At 39.0% G+C, this 17,924-nt stretch overlaps 4 protein-coding genes across 5 annotated transcripts in view; 2 read left to right on the forward strand and 2 right to left on the reverse strand.

The window, feature by feature from the left end:
- LOC307023913 (uncharacterized protein) overlaps nucleotides 1-4,272 on the forward strand; it is a 7,507-nt gene extending 3,235 nt beyond the window's left edge. Inside the window, exons 7-12 of the mRNA XM_079657587.1 lie at nucleotides 85-246; nucleotides 377-489; nucleotides 1,090-1,204; nucleotides 1,294-1,392; nucleotides 1,477-1,648; nucleotides 3,153-4,272. Of these exons, the coding sequence (XP_079513713.1) occupies nucleotides 85-246; nucleotides 377-489; nucleotides 1,090-1,204; nucleotides 1,294-1,392; nucleotides 1,477-1,648; nucleotides 3,153-3,286 (795 nt within the window). The 3' untranslated portion in view covers nucleotides 3,287-4,272. The remainder of the gene's footprint in view (nucleotides 1-84; nucleotides 247-376; nucleotides 490-1,089; nucleotides 1,205-1,293; nucleotides 1,393-1,476; nucleotides 1,649-3,152) is intronic.
- Nucleotides 1-5,887, reverse strand: part of cfap119 (cilia and flagella associated protein 119) — an 11,442-nt gene extending 5,555 nt beyond the window's left edge. The window contains exons 1-2 of one of the 2 annotated variants that reach the window (XM_079657590.1): nucleotides 5,791-5,887; nucleotides 2,344-3,330 (exon numbers count right to left, since the gene is read on the reverse strand). The gene's annotated coding sequence lies outside the window, so the exon portion shown is untranslated. The remainder of the gene's footprint in view (nucleotides 1-2,343; nucleotides 3,331-5,790) is intronic. The other variant, XM_079657591.1, reaches the window with a different exon arrangement.
- Nucleotides 5,179-10,251, forward strand: LOC307023914 (interleukin-21 receptor). The gene is made up of 8 exons (XM_079657588.1): nucleotides 5,179-5,384; nucleotides 5,635-5,749; nucleotides 5,836-6,011; nucleotides 6,132-6,289; nucleotides 8,245-8,416; nucleotides 8,608-8,710; nucleotides 8,825-8,903; nucleotides 8,973-10,251. The coding sequence occupies exons 1-8, from the start codon at nucleotides 5,291-5,293 to the stop codon at nucleotides 9,378-9,380; spliced, it is 1,305 nt and encodes a 434-aa protein (XP_079513714.1). The 5' UTR covers nucleotides 5,179-5,290; the 3' UTR covers nucleotides 9,381-10,251.
- ube2ib (ubiquitin-conjugating enzyme E2Ib) lies at nucleotides 9,759-17,382 on the reverse strand. The gene is made up of 7 exons (XM_079657592.1): nucleotides 17,225-17,382; nucleotides 15,597-15,675; nucleotides 14,684-14,767; nucleotides 14,335-14,407; nucleotides 13,790-13,899; nucleotides 13,352-13,431; nucleotides 9,759-10,537 (listed from the first exon to the last, which is right to left on the reverse strand). Exons 2-7 carry the CDS (start codon nucleotides 15,660-15,662, stop codon nucleotides 10,474-10,476), a joined length of 477 nt encoding a protein of 158 aa, XP_079513718.1. The 5' UTR covers nucleotides 15,663-15,675; nucleotides 17,225-17,382; the 3' UTR covers nucleotides 9,759-10,473.
- Between the last annotated feature and the right edge of the window lie 542 nt (nucleotides 17,383-17,924).

Here is a 17,924-nt window from a genome sequence, read left to right on the forward strand (position 1 = left end):
ACGGTTTAGTGTGTCGTCAAAAGATTTTGATTAGTCACAAAAAGCATGAAAGTAACATCATTCTCACACTTATTGGCATTTCAGTCATCGTCTCCAATTTCAGTGGAGGATCTGGAGAAGTTTGCGTTGCGTCCGGCCTCCAGGGATGTCACCATCCAGTGCAGGGTCACCAGGGACAGGAGAGGCATGGAGAAGGGAATGTACCCCACGTACTACCTCCACATGGAGAAGGAGGATGGCAATAGGGTTGGTCCTTCTACTCAACTTGAACCCAAACTTTGTGCACATTGATTTCAGTTCAAATGATCCTGTTTTAATGTTCGGCCATGTTGCTATGAAGGTTAATTATCTTCTCTACAATCATTCTGTTTTTCAGGTGTTTCTAATGGCAGGCAGAAAAAGGAAGAAGAGCAAAACATCCAACTATCTCATCACCACGGACCCAGTTAATCTTACCAGAGACACAAACTGCTACATAGGGAAACTAAGGTACATCTCTCATCCAAATCTTATTTGTTTGATTTCCTGAGTAACTTATCAGTAAGTTCTGCAGTATCTTGTATTCCTGTAAACCTTTTCAAAACCCCTTTTGGTCAAATGTAAGAATCCAGTGACATTATGCTAAACACGTGGACGGGGTTCTCAACCCTGGGCCTGAATCCGACTTTCACTTATAAGAGGAATTTAGACTCGACAAAATTTAAAAAAGAACTACAAATCCACATCAACTGTAACAGCCATGACTTGTGACTTTACTGATACTTGAGCCATTTGACTTGAACATAATTCATACCTTCCCCCAAGCCCAAAGCTTGTGATTTTCCTGTCAAAATGTCAGCCATGAAAAAGGCCCGTAATGGTTTTCTATATTAATTGCATCGCGTGTTTAAATTGGACCATTTTGAATTTTCCCATACATTTTGGGAACTCTTCCTTGATTTGTGGCATACTGACAGAATCAAATCAAATTGCAGGAATAAAAAACGTTGTAGTTCCTTTGCTAAAATAAATAACATTTCAGGACGCTTTCACTTCTCACCTTTTAGATGATTTTAGATTACTCAAATTACTTTTTCTCATTTGTTACAGGTCAAATATTCTGGGTACAAAGTTCACAGTCTATGATGGAGGTGAAAACCCGGAGAAAAAGCCGTTTGTCAAAGAGTGTGAATCAGTGAGGCAAGAGCTGGCAGCAATCTGCTATGTGAGTCTAAAATCACCTAAAATAAAACCCACTTTAACAAAACATATGAAAAGATAGAACCTATAATACGATCATCTTTCACGTTCCAGGAGACGAACGTGCTGGGATTTAAGGGTCCCAGGAAAATGACAGTGACCATCCCTGGCATGTTGGAGAACGACGAAAGAGTGTCCATTCGCCCAAAGAATGTAAGTTTAAAAATTAAAAGAACATAACAAAAAAAAACCTATGAAGTAAGAACAAGGAGCTGAACTGTTGTGTTATTATTATAGGATCTTGATACTCTTCTGGCCCGCCATGCACACAGCAACACTGACAATCTGGTCACGCTGTTGAACAAATGCCCGAGCTGGAACGAACAGTCTCAGTCGTTTGTGCTTAACTTCCACGGTCGTGTCACGCAGGCCTCGGTCAAAAACTTCCAGATCGTCCACCCTGAAAACGGTAAGATGTCTCCTTTTATCAGGGGCGGTTCCAGGGGGGTGGCCAACAGGGGGCAATGCCCCCATAACACTGACAAGGGACCACCCTCCAAAAAAAAAAAGGTTACAATATTAAGATTTATTGGAACTAAATTGAATCAGAGACCCGGATGTACACTGGTAACTGTTCATTACTAGGGGTGTAACGGTTCACAGAAGTCACGGTTCGGTTCGTACCTCGGTTTGGGGGTCACGGTTCGGTACGGGTTCGGTACAACAAGAAAAAGCAAAAAAAAGTCCCAAATGCATAATTCCAGGTTTGTTGTTATTTATTTTTGAACAGTAGTGCAAGTTTCAGTTTAAAAATAAGGAACTCTGACATTTTGAATAATTAACTGTATTAAAAAGTTAAAAACAAACCACAAACAGTACCACAAACACTCAGATGGCCATATGATCTATAATGGCTGATGTCAAACAAAAAGGTTTCATCAAGCTGTAAAACTAAAAAGAATGTCTTGAAAATATTACATCATAAATAATAAGCCAAAAGCTTCTGTTATTTATTTTGGTCTCACTGCTTTCATGTCTATTGGTTTATTAAAAACAGCAGGGATAAGCTGTTGAACTGCTGTTGTCTTTGGCCGGACTCCGGTGATTGGCAAATCTGGGTGATGCCTTCTGATATGATTTAGCATGTTTGGCGTGTGTTAGTACCATTAGCATACCGCACCGCTATCGAACAACGCCGACACACCGTCCTCGTCCGATCCACCACTCGCACACCTCATCGTTATTGTAGTCCACAGGGAACCCGAAATGTTCCCACACAGCTGATTTAAAAGAAGCAGGTGGGTTCTAGCTTCTGTGTGTTATCTGAAATCACCATACAAACTTTTCTTCTTCTTGTATTTTGTTCGTTTTGTTGTGTTTTCTTCTTATTTTTCATTTGTTGTTTCAGGGCGGCTGGCAAACAGCTTTTAGGCGCAATACCGCCCCCTGGATTATATATAGTGTAGTGGATACTGCCCTGAATGACAGACTTTTTTCCCACTCGTAAAAAAAAGGCATATTCGTCTTGTGACTGCATGTGCCGAACCGTGACGTCTCAACCGTGACGGTACGGGACGAATACGGATACCGTTACACCCCTATTCATTACCTTATAAAAGCAAATACTGTTGTCTTTGAATTATATTGTCACTTAAAGTTACTAAAACAAATACTCTCAATAAAAAAACTACTGAACAAAGGACTGTAACTTAAATGTACAAAAACACATACCTTTACAAAAACAAATACCAATTACTGTATTTTTTGTTTATTTTACACAATTACTTTATACTGTCTTTGTCTTTTTAACCCGCTTTTATTGTGCCCCTCTCATGAAATAACTGGCCCCAGCCTGGCCCCCCTAGTAAAATTGGTCTAGAACCGGCACTGCCTTTTATCCTCAACCCCTGTCTTGTATTTATTCTTAACTTCATGGTGATCTCTCCTTGCCCCCCTGCTTCTGTTTTCTCCAGAGGATTACATAGTGATGCAGTTCGGCCGGGTAGCAGAGGACGTCTTCTCCATGGATTACAGCTTCCCTTTGTGTGCCCTGCAGGCCTTCGCCATCACGCTGTCTTCTTTCGATGGCAAACTGGCCTGTGAGTGAGCCATGCTGTCGTACCTCACTATATCCCTACTGTTGAAAGAAACCTACAGTTTAAATGACAAGGACACCCATCAGTTTGCACAGTGTCATTTTTATTGTTTAGTTTCCTGGTGCTTTGTAACATCATGTAAACACTAAATATGAAAAGCCTGCCACAGACTTAGACTTCAGAGACTTGCTTCATAGGTCCAGTATTATTTTACAGCAGATTTTATATGGAAGTTTAATACAACACAATTATGTAAGTCATTTTATGTAATTGACTTGTCTTTCTTTTTATATTTGCCAGCTGTGTAAAGGACTTAAAATATTGGGGACAACAGTGTAAAGACTACAAAATATTAAATGACGGTATTACAAGGTTTTAATGTCCATGAATGTTTTTTTATTTATTTATTTTAATCAGGAAGTGTCTACTGAGTTTAACATGATTAAAGGATGTTTTCAAAAGCCTTCTACCGATGTTTTGTCAGATTAGACGTATTTTTCTAACCAACGCTAACATCTGACTGTTATGTGTCATATTTAGTCTTTATCAAAATGAAGGAAACTCTTATCAAATTACCAAAAACGCTCATATCAGATGCAGCGGTAAAGCAACAAGTTTCAGATAAAGCTAACTAATCAGGGTTTTCGCTCTTGCGCAATATAAAGACATGAACATATTCCCTCTCATAATAACTTCATGATGATCGCCTGCGTGTTTCAGAAACTGTTCACATGCAGAGAGTCATTTAGGTTTCCACAAATAAAAATAGGCCTGCCTCTATGCTCTGTGGTGTAGTAAAGAGATCAGACGAAGACAGATATTTTGGATTGCAAAAACCCAAATTAAAAGTGTGTTGTCACATTGACATGACTGTCTGCATGCTGTTTACGGTTTCCTGCTTAAATGCTCTTTCTATGAACGTATAAATAAAGAAGAAGCCCTGAGAGGTTTGTCTTTTAAACTCTGAACCTTTGCAACAAGTCATCTAGTTGACATGCTGACAATACGTTGCACCCTTGGGCCACAAAGTATGAAAAGACTGAAAAAGCTTTAACTGCCACAGGTTTTTAAACTCCAAAGCAACAACATTGTGAACATCAGAGGAAGTAACCAGTATCTTTTATAAGAATCATCCAAACACACACAGAATCACCTTCAAGCTGATCTCCCCCCCCTGCTCTACTCATTGCATAACACTCCAGTAAGTTGCACAATAATTCACGTTTTCAAATTGCAGGTTGCTACCATTGACAAAGACAATAACCATGCCTTATTAGACATGTTTTGACAAATGAGATGACATCAAATAATTGAAGGCACTAATAGAGCACACTAGCTCGAAGTGAGTCTGGGCATTTGAGTGCCTGATTATTAAAAGCAGCCTCACAATGATCCATAGACAGCTGCGTTTGTTAAGCTAAAATACATGAAGTCACTTTTGTCATTAAGTCCAGTGCATAAAGAGCGCATGGATCAATTAAGATATACTCTTAATTTGTGCTATCCTTCTTTTGACATTTGAATGTACAAAGAAGGATAGTTGATTTGAGTCAAGTTAAATTTAACAACTGCATTTGTTTAGTTTTTTTGTCAAAATGAATCTCCCTTAAATGCTGGTATCTTCCAGCTTTGTGCCTAATCAGTAAATTACTTTAAGTGAAGAAATCTGCAGGACACTAAAAGAACGAAAGCTAAAAGAACTTCAGACTAATAACTAACAGAAATAGGTCTAATAATGGAGAAAAATACAACTGTTTAACCAAACTAAAAGAAAATACCTGGGATAATAAACTTAGTGCACAGGATGATAGATTAAAGTGGTGACCTGAAAACATTCTGATTGGTTAAACTGTAGCCTCCCCCCTTTCACACACTTTGCGCTCTTAAAAGAGCACATCCTCTCCCACCAGAGCATGTGAATGATAGCTATCAGAGTGATGCCTCTCAGTCTTCATTAAAAACTGTTTAACGCAGCGCTTCAGGAGGGCATGACTTAAGAAATACCCCTCGATGTGATGGATGGTCGCTCTCCGCTGAGGATGAAGCTGCCGATAGTGTTTCTGCTCGTAGCCACCAACATTGTCTGTCTGCACGGATCTAATACTACAGGTAATGTATTTGCTATTATCTCCTTTAATTATAAAAAATATGATAGAATATCATCACGATCAAGTTGCTTACCCTAACCCTAACCCATTAAATGTAAGGGTCATTTGCTTAGAAAATACATACTATACAAGATAATCAAATCATAATCAAATCATCAATCATAAAATATTTGTTGATTCTGAAAAGGACCTTAGGCTATGGTGTACTCTATACTCTGACACTCCCAATAAACAGTTTAAATATTTTTCAGGCGCGGTGACTGTTCCTCACTGTGTAACAGATTACCTGTACACCGTGACCTGCTCCCTGCGCATGCCGTCGTCAGACAGCAACGTCTCCTACTGGCTCACTTTCCAGAAAAGGGAGTAAGTTGTTTTTTTACAGGCGCTTGTTAAAAATGGATTACCTTAATTGTGATGATGACCTTGTGTTTCCTCACTCCTTTGTGCAGGAAGTTATGGAGGTGTACGCTGACGAACACAGATGGGGAATACTTCTGCTCCTTTAAAAGAATAGGTCCGAGATTTAATCGTCAGGAGGCTCATAAAATCTCACTTTGTTACAAGAAAAAGGATGGGTCTGAAAGCTGTACAGAGCTGGTTGATAAATATAAACCTGTGGACCACAGTAAGGAGCACTCTTTTTGGATTATTTTCCAAACGAGACACACAAAACATAATTAGATTCATATTTAAGTAATCTACCGATTTAAAAAACCTACATTTGTCTTTAATGTGTCCTCTGCAGTTAAACCAAATGCACCCTGCTGCCTCACAGTCCGGCACAACGCAAGTCAATACCACTTCACCTGGAAAAGCACCTATGAGGAATCTGCTGATACCACCGGTCTGGTCGACAGTCTCAAGTTTCAGCTTCAGTTTTACAGAAAAGGAGACGCACAAAACGTGAGATTCAAAGATGAAGAAATAACCCTGTTGGTGGTAATAATGGAAGTACACAAGCTTTTTGGGAAACAGCGCTAGTATTTCAGTGGCAGTTAAAATATATTTGACAACGAAGAATAGAAAATTGGATTAAATCTCAAACATGGACAATTAGGCACATTTCAGATACACTTTTTGTTATATTCCATGGAATGCTCTTAACATCCCGATAGCAATGAATACATTAAAACATGTAATCTGTAGAAGCCGTGGCGCTGTAAAAACCACGACCAATCATCTGAGACGGCCCGGCTAAAGTAACTGGATGGCCTACCTGCCTGTCAGCCTTCCATTTGTGCACAAACTGATCTCGTGCCCTCATTGGTCATGTGCGCGTTCGTGTGTGTTGGAGGAGGGGCTCTGTAAGGAAGGGGCAGATTTCTTTCGGCTGCACACTTTCAAATTCTAGCGCACTCGAGCTGGTTTCTCCCAAATTTACCCTAACTTTAATTGGAACAAAAATACTGAGTTTGTAAATGACATAACAAATAATGAAATAGGACATATTTTTGGTTTTATTTATCAAGCTATATTAAATTAAATGTAGCCAAGGCTTTAATCATAAGGGACTTAAATGCAATCAACAATTAGGATACACGTTTGAACAGCAATAATCCTGTAAATTCAATTTAAGATATGTTGTGTCCAAGCTGCAGTGGAAACAGGTGGGTTTTCAGTCTGCAATGAAAGATGTGCAGACCTTTTATAATTTTGCAACTATGGCGAAAAAACAACTTTTTTGTAACTCTTTGCCACTGTGCGAGGGAGTTTGACCCAAATTACTGCGACTAAGTTCACGCATTTCAGAGATCTTACAATAATTTTCCTTTCACTTTTCACACTGGTGATGTCAGCTCCTAGCAGTGAAGAGAACTTGTTTACGTGAGAGGCGACCACAGCAACAGCTCAGTGTGGTGATGGCCTTTGGGTGAAACTGTGACTTTATTTGACCCATCTTTTTACCACGCTCATTTTGACATGCTAAGAACGTAATAACGGCTCTGTTCTACTAGTCTCCCAGTGAGCACCGCCAAATTAAAGGAAAGGAATACTTCGGATTTAATACACCCAGAAAAGCGTTTGTTGCTTGAATATTGAAAAATACATTCTCTTTTCTTTCATATTCCTTGAAGAACAGACGAAGAAAGCTCTTGATGAATTAAAGTAGATCTGGCCATGTTTTTAAAAAAAACTCTATAAATAACAAATCAATTTACAAACTGAATGTGAGACCTTTTATTCATAAGTGTTTTAAATGTTAAAATGCATGTCTGGGAAGTATGCAACAGGATAAATGAGACTTAGATTTGACCTCTCAAGCTTTTTGAGTTTGTAAACTGATGTTTTTTTTTAAAAATATAGATTTGCTGTTGTTTAACGCTTCCCCAATTTACTGAAATCAACACATTTGACTTATTTAGATTCTTCATTTGATAATGTGTCCCTTTAAAGCCAACTGTTGTGCCACACTGAACATGACGCCTGTTTATCACAATATTAAAGCTTTTTAATTGATTGTGACCCCTCTACAAATAGGGACTCCATTTTTATTTATAATCAAATTGTATTTAAATAACAATTAGATCAATTGATACTAAAAAAAAAGCAGGCTTTTGGGGTTTGGTCAAATTATAAGAGTGACAAACTTGATATGGGTGAATAAAAAATGGACAAACAATTTATAAAGAATTAGAAGGACATTGTAAAATTGTCCTAAGCAATTCAAATATTGTCAATTGTAACTGTATCATTTTATTACCATTACAACAGAATTGGTATATTGTTTTACCCATCTGTCTGCATCATCCTGTCATATTATCTGTAAAGAAATACATTAGTTAGTGAGCACAAACTGGGCCAACAGGACATGCTTCTCCTTTCCAAAGTTAACTCACAGACTACTCTGTTCATTTCAGGTGTCAAAACTTGCCGTCACCAATCTGGATTATTCAGTGGATGATCAACATTTTGATCCAGACACCGAGTACGCGGCCAGAGTGCAGACCAGTCCTGGTCAGCAGCATTACAAAGGAGAGTGGAGCGACTGGTCTCCTGAAGTGTACTGGAAGACAGAGGCAGCTGTGAATGGTGGGCCTAAAAATAATATTTAAAAAAAGATAATCTGATCATTTTAGATTAATAAAGAAATTACAGTTAATCTTAAAATGCAACTTGAGAAAGCAGCTTCTGGTAATGCATTACTTAAAAAAAATAAAAAAACATTTGCATTTAGGCTTATTATTTAGCCGTTTACTTCTACTACATTTTGTTCCATACAGATCCCCCACCATACACATTTCTTTTGGGACTGGGCAAGGTGCTCATCTCCTTATTTGTGCTGATGCTATTCACCCTCATTTTCGTCTGGGCTCCGGTTAAAAAGTAAGATCTCTCTCTGGGTTTTGACTCAGCAAAGGCCAAGCCCTTCTACAAGAAATGCCATTCCCTACAACCAATATACGCCTAATATCTTCTCTATGTTCCTCACACTAACAGGTGGAGAAAAGGGGCTTTCATCCCAACTCCAGCACCCTACTTCCACACCCTGTACAATGAATACCAGGGAGATTTCAAGGTAAGTGTAGCTTGTAAAACACTAACATTTACCTCCTAAGAATGTCACTAAACAAGCCTGTGATTGCAGAGCTGGGTGGTGACACACGAACACACGGCCGACGTGCTGAAGGCGGAGGAAACACTTCAAATCGACAAGCTCACAAAGTGTGAAGTGGTGGAAGAGAATGTAGAGTGTCAGCCCCAGGTTTTCCACCACTTCAGGGAGGGAAGCATCTACAGCAACATATCGGACCCCGGCTGCGATGCTTCGATGCTGGGGGTCCCGTACGCTGTGAGCACCCTCCCACCAGGATACTCCGCTGAAGGAGACTCGGGGTGCTGGCTGGAGAGGGACCCGCCCTGGTACTGCAACGAGTACTGCACTCTGAGCGCCTTCCAGCAGGGAAGCCCAGTCACAGCAGAGGATCATGGGAGCTTAAAATCCCACACCTGCCGCACAGGGATCATCAGAGAGGAGGCCGTGACTGAAGCATGAGCTCTGTGTAGTTACTGTGACGTGAACTTTGAAAGTTCAACGACACACATTTACACATCTAAAGTGCTTCAAAAATAAAACAGTAAATTCTTATTTTTGTATATTAGTACATAATATACAGGCATACATTTTTTATTGTGCACTTATTTTTGTATCCCCCCCCCACAGCAGTATGCATAATGTAGAGGAGATACAAGTTATTGCATAACATTTTGCTTGCATTTATTTAATTAATTCTGTAAATATCTGTAAACTAAAATTGTTTGAACAGACATTTTTCCGTCAATCCATTTCGACTGTTTTGATGACTGCATTTTTGTCTCTGAACCTTGAATGCATTATTTCATGATTATTTTATTCATTTAATAAAGAAAATGCTTTAATTTTTGTAGAAAGTTTTATTTACGCCAACACATACATGAACAAAGCACCATATAACCTTAAGTCTGATACAGAAGTAAGCCTACCTGCCTCAGTTATCATGGCCATTTTTATTTATTCCATAGCAAACACTCTGAATAACAAAAAGACAGCCAAGGCAGCAGATTCTATCATATATTACAGCATGCTGAATAGAAAACCTGGGAAAGAGAATTAGACAGAACCATCTAGAGACACTAGTGAGATACAACAGTATAAAAGTGCCATTCATTATACAGCAGTTGAAATACTGACAATGAAACAAGCTAATTTAACATTACATGTATGGAAAATAAAGGGGGAGAACATGAAAAAGGAATAGACCCTGTGAAAGAGCATTATAAAACAAAAATACATTTTCTTCCTTGTACATTGATGAGAGCCAGCAGCTTGCATGGAGTTGATGAAACTGGTACCGAGCTGTGTCCCTTGCACCACATAAGACAATAAATGTTTAAAAAGAAATGACCAGGGCGCTCGAGCACCCATCCCCTCCCAGCAATATGCGCCAACTGGCAATTAAGAAACTAAAACACGAAGCTCGGATGGCACAGAATGTGTGGAGTTTAAATAGAAGTCTTTAAGCAAGTCCTGATGTGAGAGGTGCACATTCATTGAGACTGAGCGGGGAGGTGATCTTGTTAAACCCATTCCTTCTGTCCAAGTCTCTGCCTTACGAGGGGGAGAATTTTTTGGCTTGTGCTCGAACTCTTTTTTCGTATTCTACTCTGTTTTGGCTGAAAAACAAAAAAGGTAAAAAAAAATAGTTAACATGTTGCTCTGTTAAGACAATTTCCAAACAACAACAAAACACGACCGAAATGAAACACGTAAAAGTGCAGAAAGGACCAAGGTCTCTCTTCTGTCAGGTTGTGAGATGGAGACCTTTGTTAAACAGGTTATGACAGGACCCTGAAAGATCATCATTTGATAGCATCTTAGAGTCTACGTTTGCTTCACGTCTAAAAAACCTTCTCAGCCACTAACAGGGCCGTATCCAGGATTTCCTTAATACCGAGGTCCAAATATGTTAGGGGGGTTCGGGGGACACCCCCCGAGATTTATGTTGATATATTAATTCATATAAAAACACATCCACACACGTTTGTACTTCAGAAGTGCATGCTTGAAAATGTTTAAGAAGACTGTGGTAATAATCTCTTTGATCCTGGTATTGCAGTCACATCCGTCAGAAAAGCACAAGTCAAGGATGAAAAACCTATTCAGTGACAGATACAAATAAAACTACCTTAAAGGTAGGTAGGTAAGAATGGAGAAACCTCCTCGAGTGCGCTAGAATTTGAAAGTAAACAACCGAAGAAAATCTGCTCCTTCCTTCAGACTTCCTTACACACCTACCTGTTTGTCCGGACTGTTCTGTATGACCCACACCAGAGTTACAGGTGTGAAACCCCCGGCGATCAATTAATCCTGATCAAACAGGTATTTTCAAGCATAAAATCACGGATCGTCCAGAGCAATGACTAGAAATTCTGGCAGGCCATCGACATGTGATCAGAGGAATGGCTCAGCGCGGTCGAGTGAGAGACGGATGTAGATCAGAGCAGACCTCTGGGAGTTCGGAGTAGAGTAAATTATTGTCATCAGTATGTAGTAAATGTACAGTGCAAGTCTTAGTTTGGCCATGAATAAACACTGCAGCAAAAACACGACCAAAGTCTGGTTCCTGTTTCTCAGCTTCATGGTCTCCTATAGGTGGTTAGCACAGTTGCAGAAAGCTGAAATTAATTTCCCAAAAGAGATGAGGGCGAGACGCAGCTCATTTAGGTTTGACGACAGGATGAAGGTACGCCATTTATCGTACTTTAAAAACAAATGAACCGGATCAAATAAGAACTTTTAATGTGTGAAAAGGCCCAAAGTTAATATTTTGTTCCCCCTATAAACATTTAAAGATGTTTTGGTTTTACCAGTCAGCTAAGTGAAGAGAGATATATGAGAATAATAATAATGTGTTTGTGTGAACAACAAAGTCTGTGGGACCCTGCAGTTTTACTTTTGGTACAAAAAGCTGCACAAACGTCTATTTTCTCTGACTTGCACTTAACAACCAATTCATTTTTAATGAGCAGAATTTATTTTAGAGTTAAAGTTTATCATAGTTGACAACAACAACCGTCTATAAGCAGGGGTGCACATAACTTTTTTGCCCTGGTTCTCAAAGGAGCACCTGGAGATGTTGCTTGGTGCTCATCCTTAAAATAAAATAAACCCTACATTTTGAGGGGGTCTTGACTTTATTTGCCAGACACACGGCACTGAACACACATGCAGAGGTGAACACAAGACAACATTAGCACAACCAGTAATCCTACAAGCTGTCATCACTACCCTCCTCCTGACTGTTCTCCTCACTGTCTTCCTCTCTGTCAGACATGGTAGCTGATGATGTATGCCTGCTACTTTCTCTCTGGTTGAGTCTGCGATTAGCTGCTTGCATCCACAAGTCAACAGCTGGTTTTGGGTCGAAAGTCTCTGTTGTCATCTTAGACAAGTGGATGTAATCAAATAAGTGTATGTGAACATAACCAATAACCTACCATAGCCAATAACAAATTAGTGTAACTTATTTTATTTGTGTTGTTCATTCATATCTTATTTTACCTAGTTAACATTTATTTATGCATTTTTTTTTTATCTCCAGTTTTAAAGGATATTTTTGGTTACTATAGTATACATTGAAATGATTTCAAACCTGTTGATCCCAATCATTATAAAAGGAGTGCCTTGGAAATGTGTTTACATAAATTGTGACCAAACCGTTTGAGTGTTTAGATGGTTAACTTTAGTCTAAGTTCAGAGTCCTTTACCTCACTGAGCTGTAGTTATCAGCCTCTCAGTCTGACTGGAGAGGACTCTCCCTCCACATTATTGTAGAAACATCTTCTTATATCCGTTAGAGCAGCTAGCACCAGATTCTAATAACAACAGCGCCGTTACCGGTCCACCCTCCCTCGCATTTTGGCTGTGAGCGGCGGGCGCCAGATATCCCCCATTTTCATCACTTACAGCCTTTCCATACATTTTAAGACCTCATCGCCACCTTGAGTTTTAACCGGTTACATTGGCGACACACTTTACCTCACATTGACTATATACAGTATTGATTGCCCTTCCTCCTTATCTTCCAACCATTTGGACGCAGACTTGCATTTCCCCATAACGATGTTGTTTAACAACCGACGCAAACGGACCTTCGCGCGCTATCAAGCAGTGAGCGTGCGATGTCCTGTTCAGATTACCTCAAATCCAACGGGATGCCATAAATAAACTACACAGAATCACACTACACACCTACGCAATGATTACATTCAGGCAGACTGTAGAATACAACCTCTCTGGACAATTTATATACTTATTGAAAACAAGCTACAAAGTGTAATACCTTGGGAAATGCCGTTTATTACTTTTTAATAGCCTTCATTTTCGCTAAATTGATTCATCAACTTGTAATACTTTTTAAGACCCCGCGGACCCCCTGTACAAGATTAAAAATCAGGTATTTTTAGATGAAAACTAAGGTCACTCACCAGTAGATTGTGTAAGCCTCTGCTTGGGCTGGATCCTGGATATTTGGTTCATTTAGGAGTTCCTGGATACCTAATAAGATCTGTAGGGTAAATTAGACAATATCACATGTGTTAGTGATACAATGTAAAAGCCTTTGTATTATCTCTTTGTTTGGTTAAATCTCCCTGAATTGTTTAATAACCTGTGACCCTTATTTTCCAGCAGTCCGTAACAATTCATATTGAATCAGAACATTTGCAATTTAACTTAAGAGCCAAGTTTCATATAACTATGTCAATATAACTGAAACCACTCCCTTTGTGTTGTTCAAGCAAATTCATTTTAAGATGCAGTCACTGATATAAATGTAGAGGTACAGTATGAAACCAAAAACTAAGTTCATAAGACTTTTCAGAAATGTCCTATAATGTAGATGAGCTATGCTTGGCAATCCAGACCTGCTTTATTGTGATGGCTGGTCTCCAGTCCTTGTCCTCCTCTAGAATTGATAGGCATACCGTGCCTGATGGATACACATTTGGGTGAAAGAGAGGAGGCTCAAATTTACCTGAAACCCAAGAAAAAGAAAATGTAAATGCATCTCTGTTGCAGATCCATTACAAATGTCAGAGACGATGAACAAATTCCACTTTCGTCTGACAGCTTTTCCACAATATACACGGACTGAACGTTTCCATTGAAAAGCAGCAGCTTCTGTTGTTCAGAGAGCAGTGACCTAATGTTATCTATTGAGACATTCAGACAACATCAACCCTGTTGCAGGTTAGAGGAACATTGAACATCACAGTGCAGGGCCCACAGGGGAAAGGCCCATTCCTAAATGGTTGATGAAGCGTTTTGTTGTGCAGTTTTTGCCATGTTATTTCTGATTACACAATGCCGATAGACTTCTTCAAGCATCTTGTAAGACATAATAACAGAGTGCAGCAATCCCAATAACAGTTGTGTTTTCACTGATCACAGGTCAGACACAGTAACTCACATTTTGGAGGCGAAGAAGGATAGTCATCCTTGAACAACATGCGCAGTTTGAACAGGCCTCCTTCCCACGGAGTCTGAGGAGAAACACAAGCATTAGATTCATATTGGCACTAGTTTCAACACTAATAACTCTTGAAAACCATGTTGTTGTTATTATTGCCAGATTTATTTATAAGTAGGTTTCAGGCTCATCACTCGTAAAGCTTTCCCAGTTTTAAGAATTATCAATTTTCCCATTCACCTGCTACAGAAATAACAGTGGCTTCAAATAAGCTCACTGTGCTCCATGTAGCAGGCGATGCTGCGTAAAGCAAATATGTTCTATATGCAAAAAGACAGAGAGACATTACCCCTTTCTTGCCAGGAATAGCACATTCCCAATTCATGAGGTTCATGGTTCCGTCTGGATTTTTTGTTGGTACAGCAACGAATCCCTGAAAGATTGAACAGGAGAGTGCAAACATTTATAAAGATATCAGTTGACAAGATCTGGCATTAACATGCAGTTTGGTGATGAGCTCACAAGTGGACAGGCCCAAGTGCGTCTGGCATTAGTATGCAGATCCACACGTCTCCAGTGACCATTTGTGATCGGATCGCACTTCACTGTTTTATATGTAAATACACACTAACATACTTTCCTTTTTCACAGTACATAATGGAAAGTAGTGGTTGTTATTGGTGTGTTGTGTATTCCATTTTAAAGTAATTACTCGCACATATATTACAGAAACCGGCAATGATTAAAGAAAAGCACTGCCTACAGTTTGTGTGCCTTCGGGCATACTTTTCTCAGCCTGACTGCAGTGTATGTGTGTTCTTTTCAAATTCATTTTAAGAACATAGAAATGTGAGATAATGGTCTACCGACATCCTCTTTGCCAGGCAACTGCAGCACAGAGAGCTCAAAGGTGTGTTAGGGATTAGAGAAGTAAGGCTGGTGTCACATTTGTGACAGTGGACTCGAGCAGAAACACTGGCACAATACGACAATTTCTGACACGAGAAATTCTTTCATAATACATATATTCAAAGTTTTTTTTTATTTGGCCGAGGACCCATCTGCATACTTCTGATGAGAGAATGTGGCCATATACGGCAAAGACCACCTTCAAATATGGTCTGAGCATTCAGATCTGAAGGAAGCTTGGATGCATGGACACCTGTTCTTTATAGCTATCCACTTGAGAGCTGACATTTTATTTTCAGGTGAGAACAGGACGGTGAGGACAAAGCAGGTGCATCTCATGAGACACTACTTACGAAAGGATGGTCTTTCCGCCATGCCTTGCGCTCCTGGGCAAGGCGGCTCAATGCAATGCCTGACATGATTCGGGGACTCCTGCAATAAGAAGAGACAGTCAAGACAATTATATAACACATTATCTTAAACAGGGATATTCACAAGTCAACTTTGTCAAGGTCATGTCATGAAAGATGTTCATCATACATGGTTTTAAAAGCTGACAAGTGTTGCCAATTAAGTCATTAAATCCAAAAAGGAATTAAAGATATGCTGCTATCTCTGTTTTATATCAAATAATTGACCGACAACAAATTATATATAACTTTTAAATTGTGTTGACTGTAATTTGGCCCTTTTAAGTGTTTATTTGAAAGTCAACAGATTGTTATCTTTCACTGTCAATATGTATACATTTTAATTCAGTTTTATTTTCTATTTTTAGATGTTTCACTTTTTTTATTTCTTGTTTGTTAGATAATGTCTAATGCCTAGTTGCACATTATGTAAAAAGCAAAACAATTTGGTTTAGAAAAAAGGGGCAAGGTAAAAACACCAGAAATAAAAACCTGACATTATCCATGTAATGGACTCCATTCATCAAGTGAACACAACAGGTCTTTCTACACACATCTTTAGTGTTTTAATTAGTCCATCCTCCCTAAAAGAGTGTGTTTTAATCATCTAGATACAATTATCATTTTACATCTACAAATACATGGCGCCCCGTTAATTATTTGTGATTGTCCTTACCAAGTTATCTTTTATACTACGGTGGTTGAGTTGTACGTCATTGAGTTGCCAATTGCTTTAAAGAAACTCTAATTAAGACCCTGCATTGGAATGTCTAATTATCTCTATAGCAACGATGCTTTGGAGATAACGTAAAGTAACAGGAAACAAAGCAACAAAATGACTAGAAACTTCCCACTTAGCATTTACAAACGTTATATCAGTAAAGTAGTACCCTATATAAGTGGGCAACTTTGGACGTGATAAACTTTGAACACCAACCTTTATCGTTTTAACGTATTGTTCATGTATGTTAAGCTAAGGGGCTAGCGAAGTTAGCTGGTAGTGATAACCTTATAGCTAAAGAAAACGATTCCCATGCTATTTTGTTTGCGCCTAATGTTACAATTAGGGGTCCCTGGAAATGAAAACATGTTAGTTTAACATCTTACACCTTCGTTGAGTTGTACTGTCAACTTGCCATCGACATAAATATCAACACACTGACCGCAAAAAGCTATTTGATTAGCAAGCTAGTCGGTTGTGAGCTAACTCATGTGCGCCAGAATCATGCTACATCCCAACAGACGCTGTTAGCGTCTGACACGGCCTGATGCAGCACAAAAATGCGCTAATGCACTTGATTTGAACCACATTTTGGATGACAGAAAAGTGATTAGTCCCTTTCCCCTAAGTATTATTGATAAAGTATCTGTAATAGCAACCAGGGATGTGAAATATTTGACAGGAATAATTCATATCGTAACCCATTAAAGCATAGGGACAAAGAACGGCAGAGCTGAAAGGCGCACATTTGTGCATTACCAAACTAGCGAAAATGGCGCAAACTGAAGCGGATAAAATATCTCAATACACGACCAAATAAACGTATTTGCTAATAAAGGTGTGCTCCTACCTTTCAGTGTAATTGCACTGGCTCTGTTATTGAGGCAAAATGAATTAATCGTTCTCAAATCCCGTTAAACCTTGTAAAGTTTCCCTCCTGAAAAACCACCCGCTCCTACTCAAGATAGCCACAGACACAACGAGGCAAAATAGTCATCTGTCCCGTACTTCCGTCTTCGTTTAAATTATCGTAATCATAAACAGGTGTATTGCCAAGTACGTTTACACATACGAGGAATTTGTCTTGGTGTATATGGTGCATACATGAACACAGTTAAAGAAGATACAAAATGAAGAAAAACAACCCTAAAAAAAGAAAAATCATGGTGTGTTTCCATCTTTTTTACGCTGTGGGTTTTTGGGTGTGCCTTTTCAACTGTTGATGAGATTTTATCTGGTTGTATGTTTGTTAGTTTTCATTTGATTTGAGCGGCATAGCTTCTGTTGATAGGACATAGTTTATAACAATCAACTTGAAATGGCTGGGAAAGATCGTCTTTGCGTTGCAGATGTTTCTCATAACTGATGCGCTGTGGGTCACATATAATGCAAAAATTAAAAAAAGTAACTTCTAAAATACAAGAGACCGATTACATTTAATATTCAGGATTTCCTGCAAGCTGTACGAATCATATTCCTATTTCATACATCAGAAAAGACTAGGTACGATGTCCTTCAACACAGGTGGATTTACATCTTCCCTTATAAAT

This window comes from Notothenia rossii (assembly GCF_949606895.1).
Source record: "Notothenia rossii genome assembly, chromosome: 11".
NCBI lineage: Eukaryota > Metazoa > Chordata > Actinopteri > Perciformes > Nototheniidae > Notothenia > Notothenia rossii.

What these genes read in the sequence shown, in the direction of transcription:
- LOC307023914 (XM_079657588.1), top strand. Translation starts at nt 5,291, where the DNA reads ATGGATGGTCGCTCTCCGCTGAGGATGAAGCTGCCGATAGTGTTTCTG. An exon ending in CTCACTTTCCAGAAAAGGGA is followed by an intron (nt 5,750 to 5,835) that starts GTAAGTTGTTTT and finishes TCCTTTGTGCAG; the next exon opens with GAAGTTATGGAGGTGTACGC. An exon ending in AATACCAGGGAGATTTCAAG is followed by an intron (nt 8,904 to 8,972) that starts GTAAGTGTAGCT and finishes CTGTGATTGCAG; the next exon opens with AGCTGGGTGGTGACACACGA.
- ube2ib (XM_079657592.1), bottom strand. Translation starts at nt 15,662, where the DNA reads ATGTCAGGCATTGCATTGAGCCGCCTTGCCCAGGAGCGCAAGGCATGG. An exon ending in GGCGGAAAGACCATCCTTTC is followed by an intron (nt 14,768 to 15,596) that starts GTAAGTAGTGTC and finishes TCAATCTTTCAG; the next exon opens with GGATTCGTTGCTGTACCAAC. An exon ending in CTATTCCTGGCAAGAAAGGG is followed by an intron (nt 14,408 to 14,683) that starts GTAATGTCTCTC and finishes GTTTCTCCTCAG; the next exon opens with ACTCCGTGGGAAGGAGGCCT.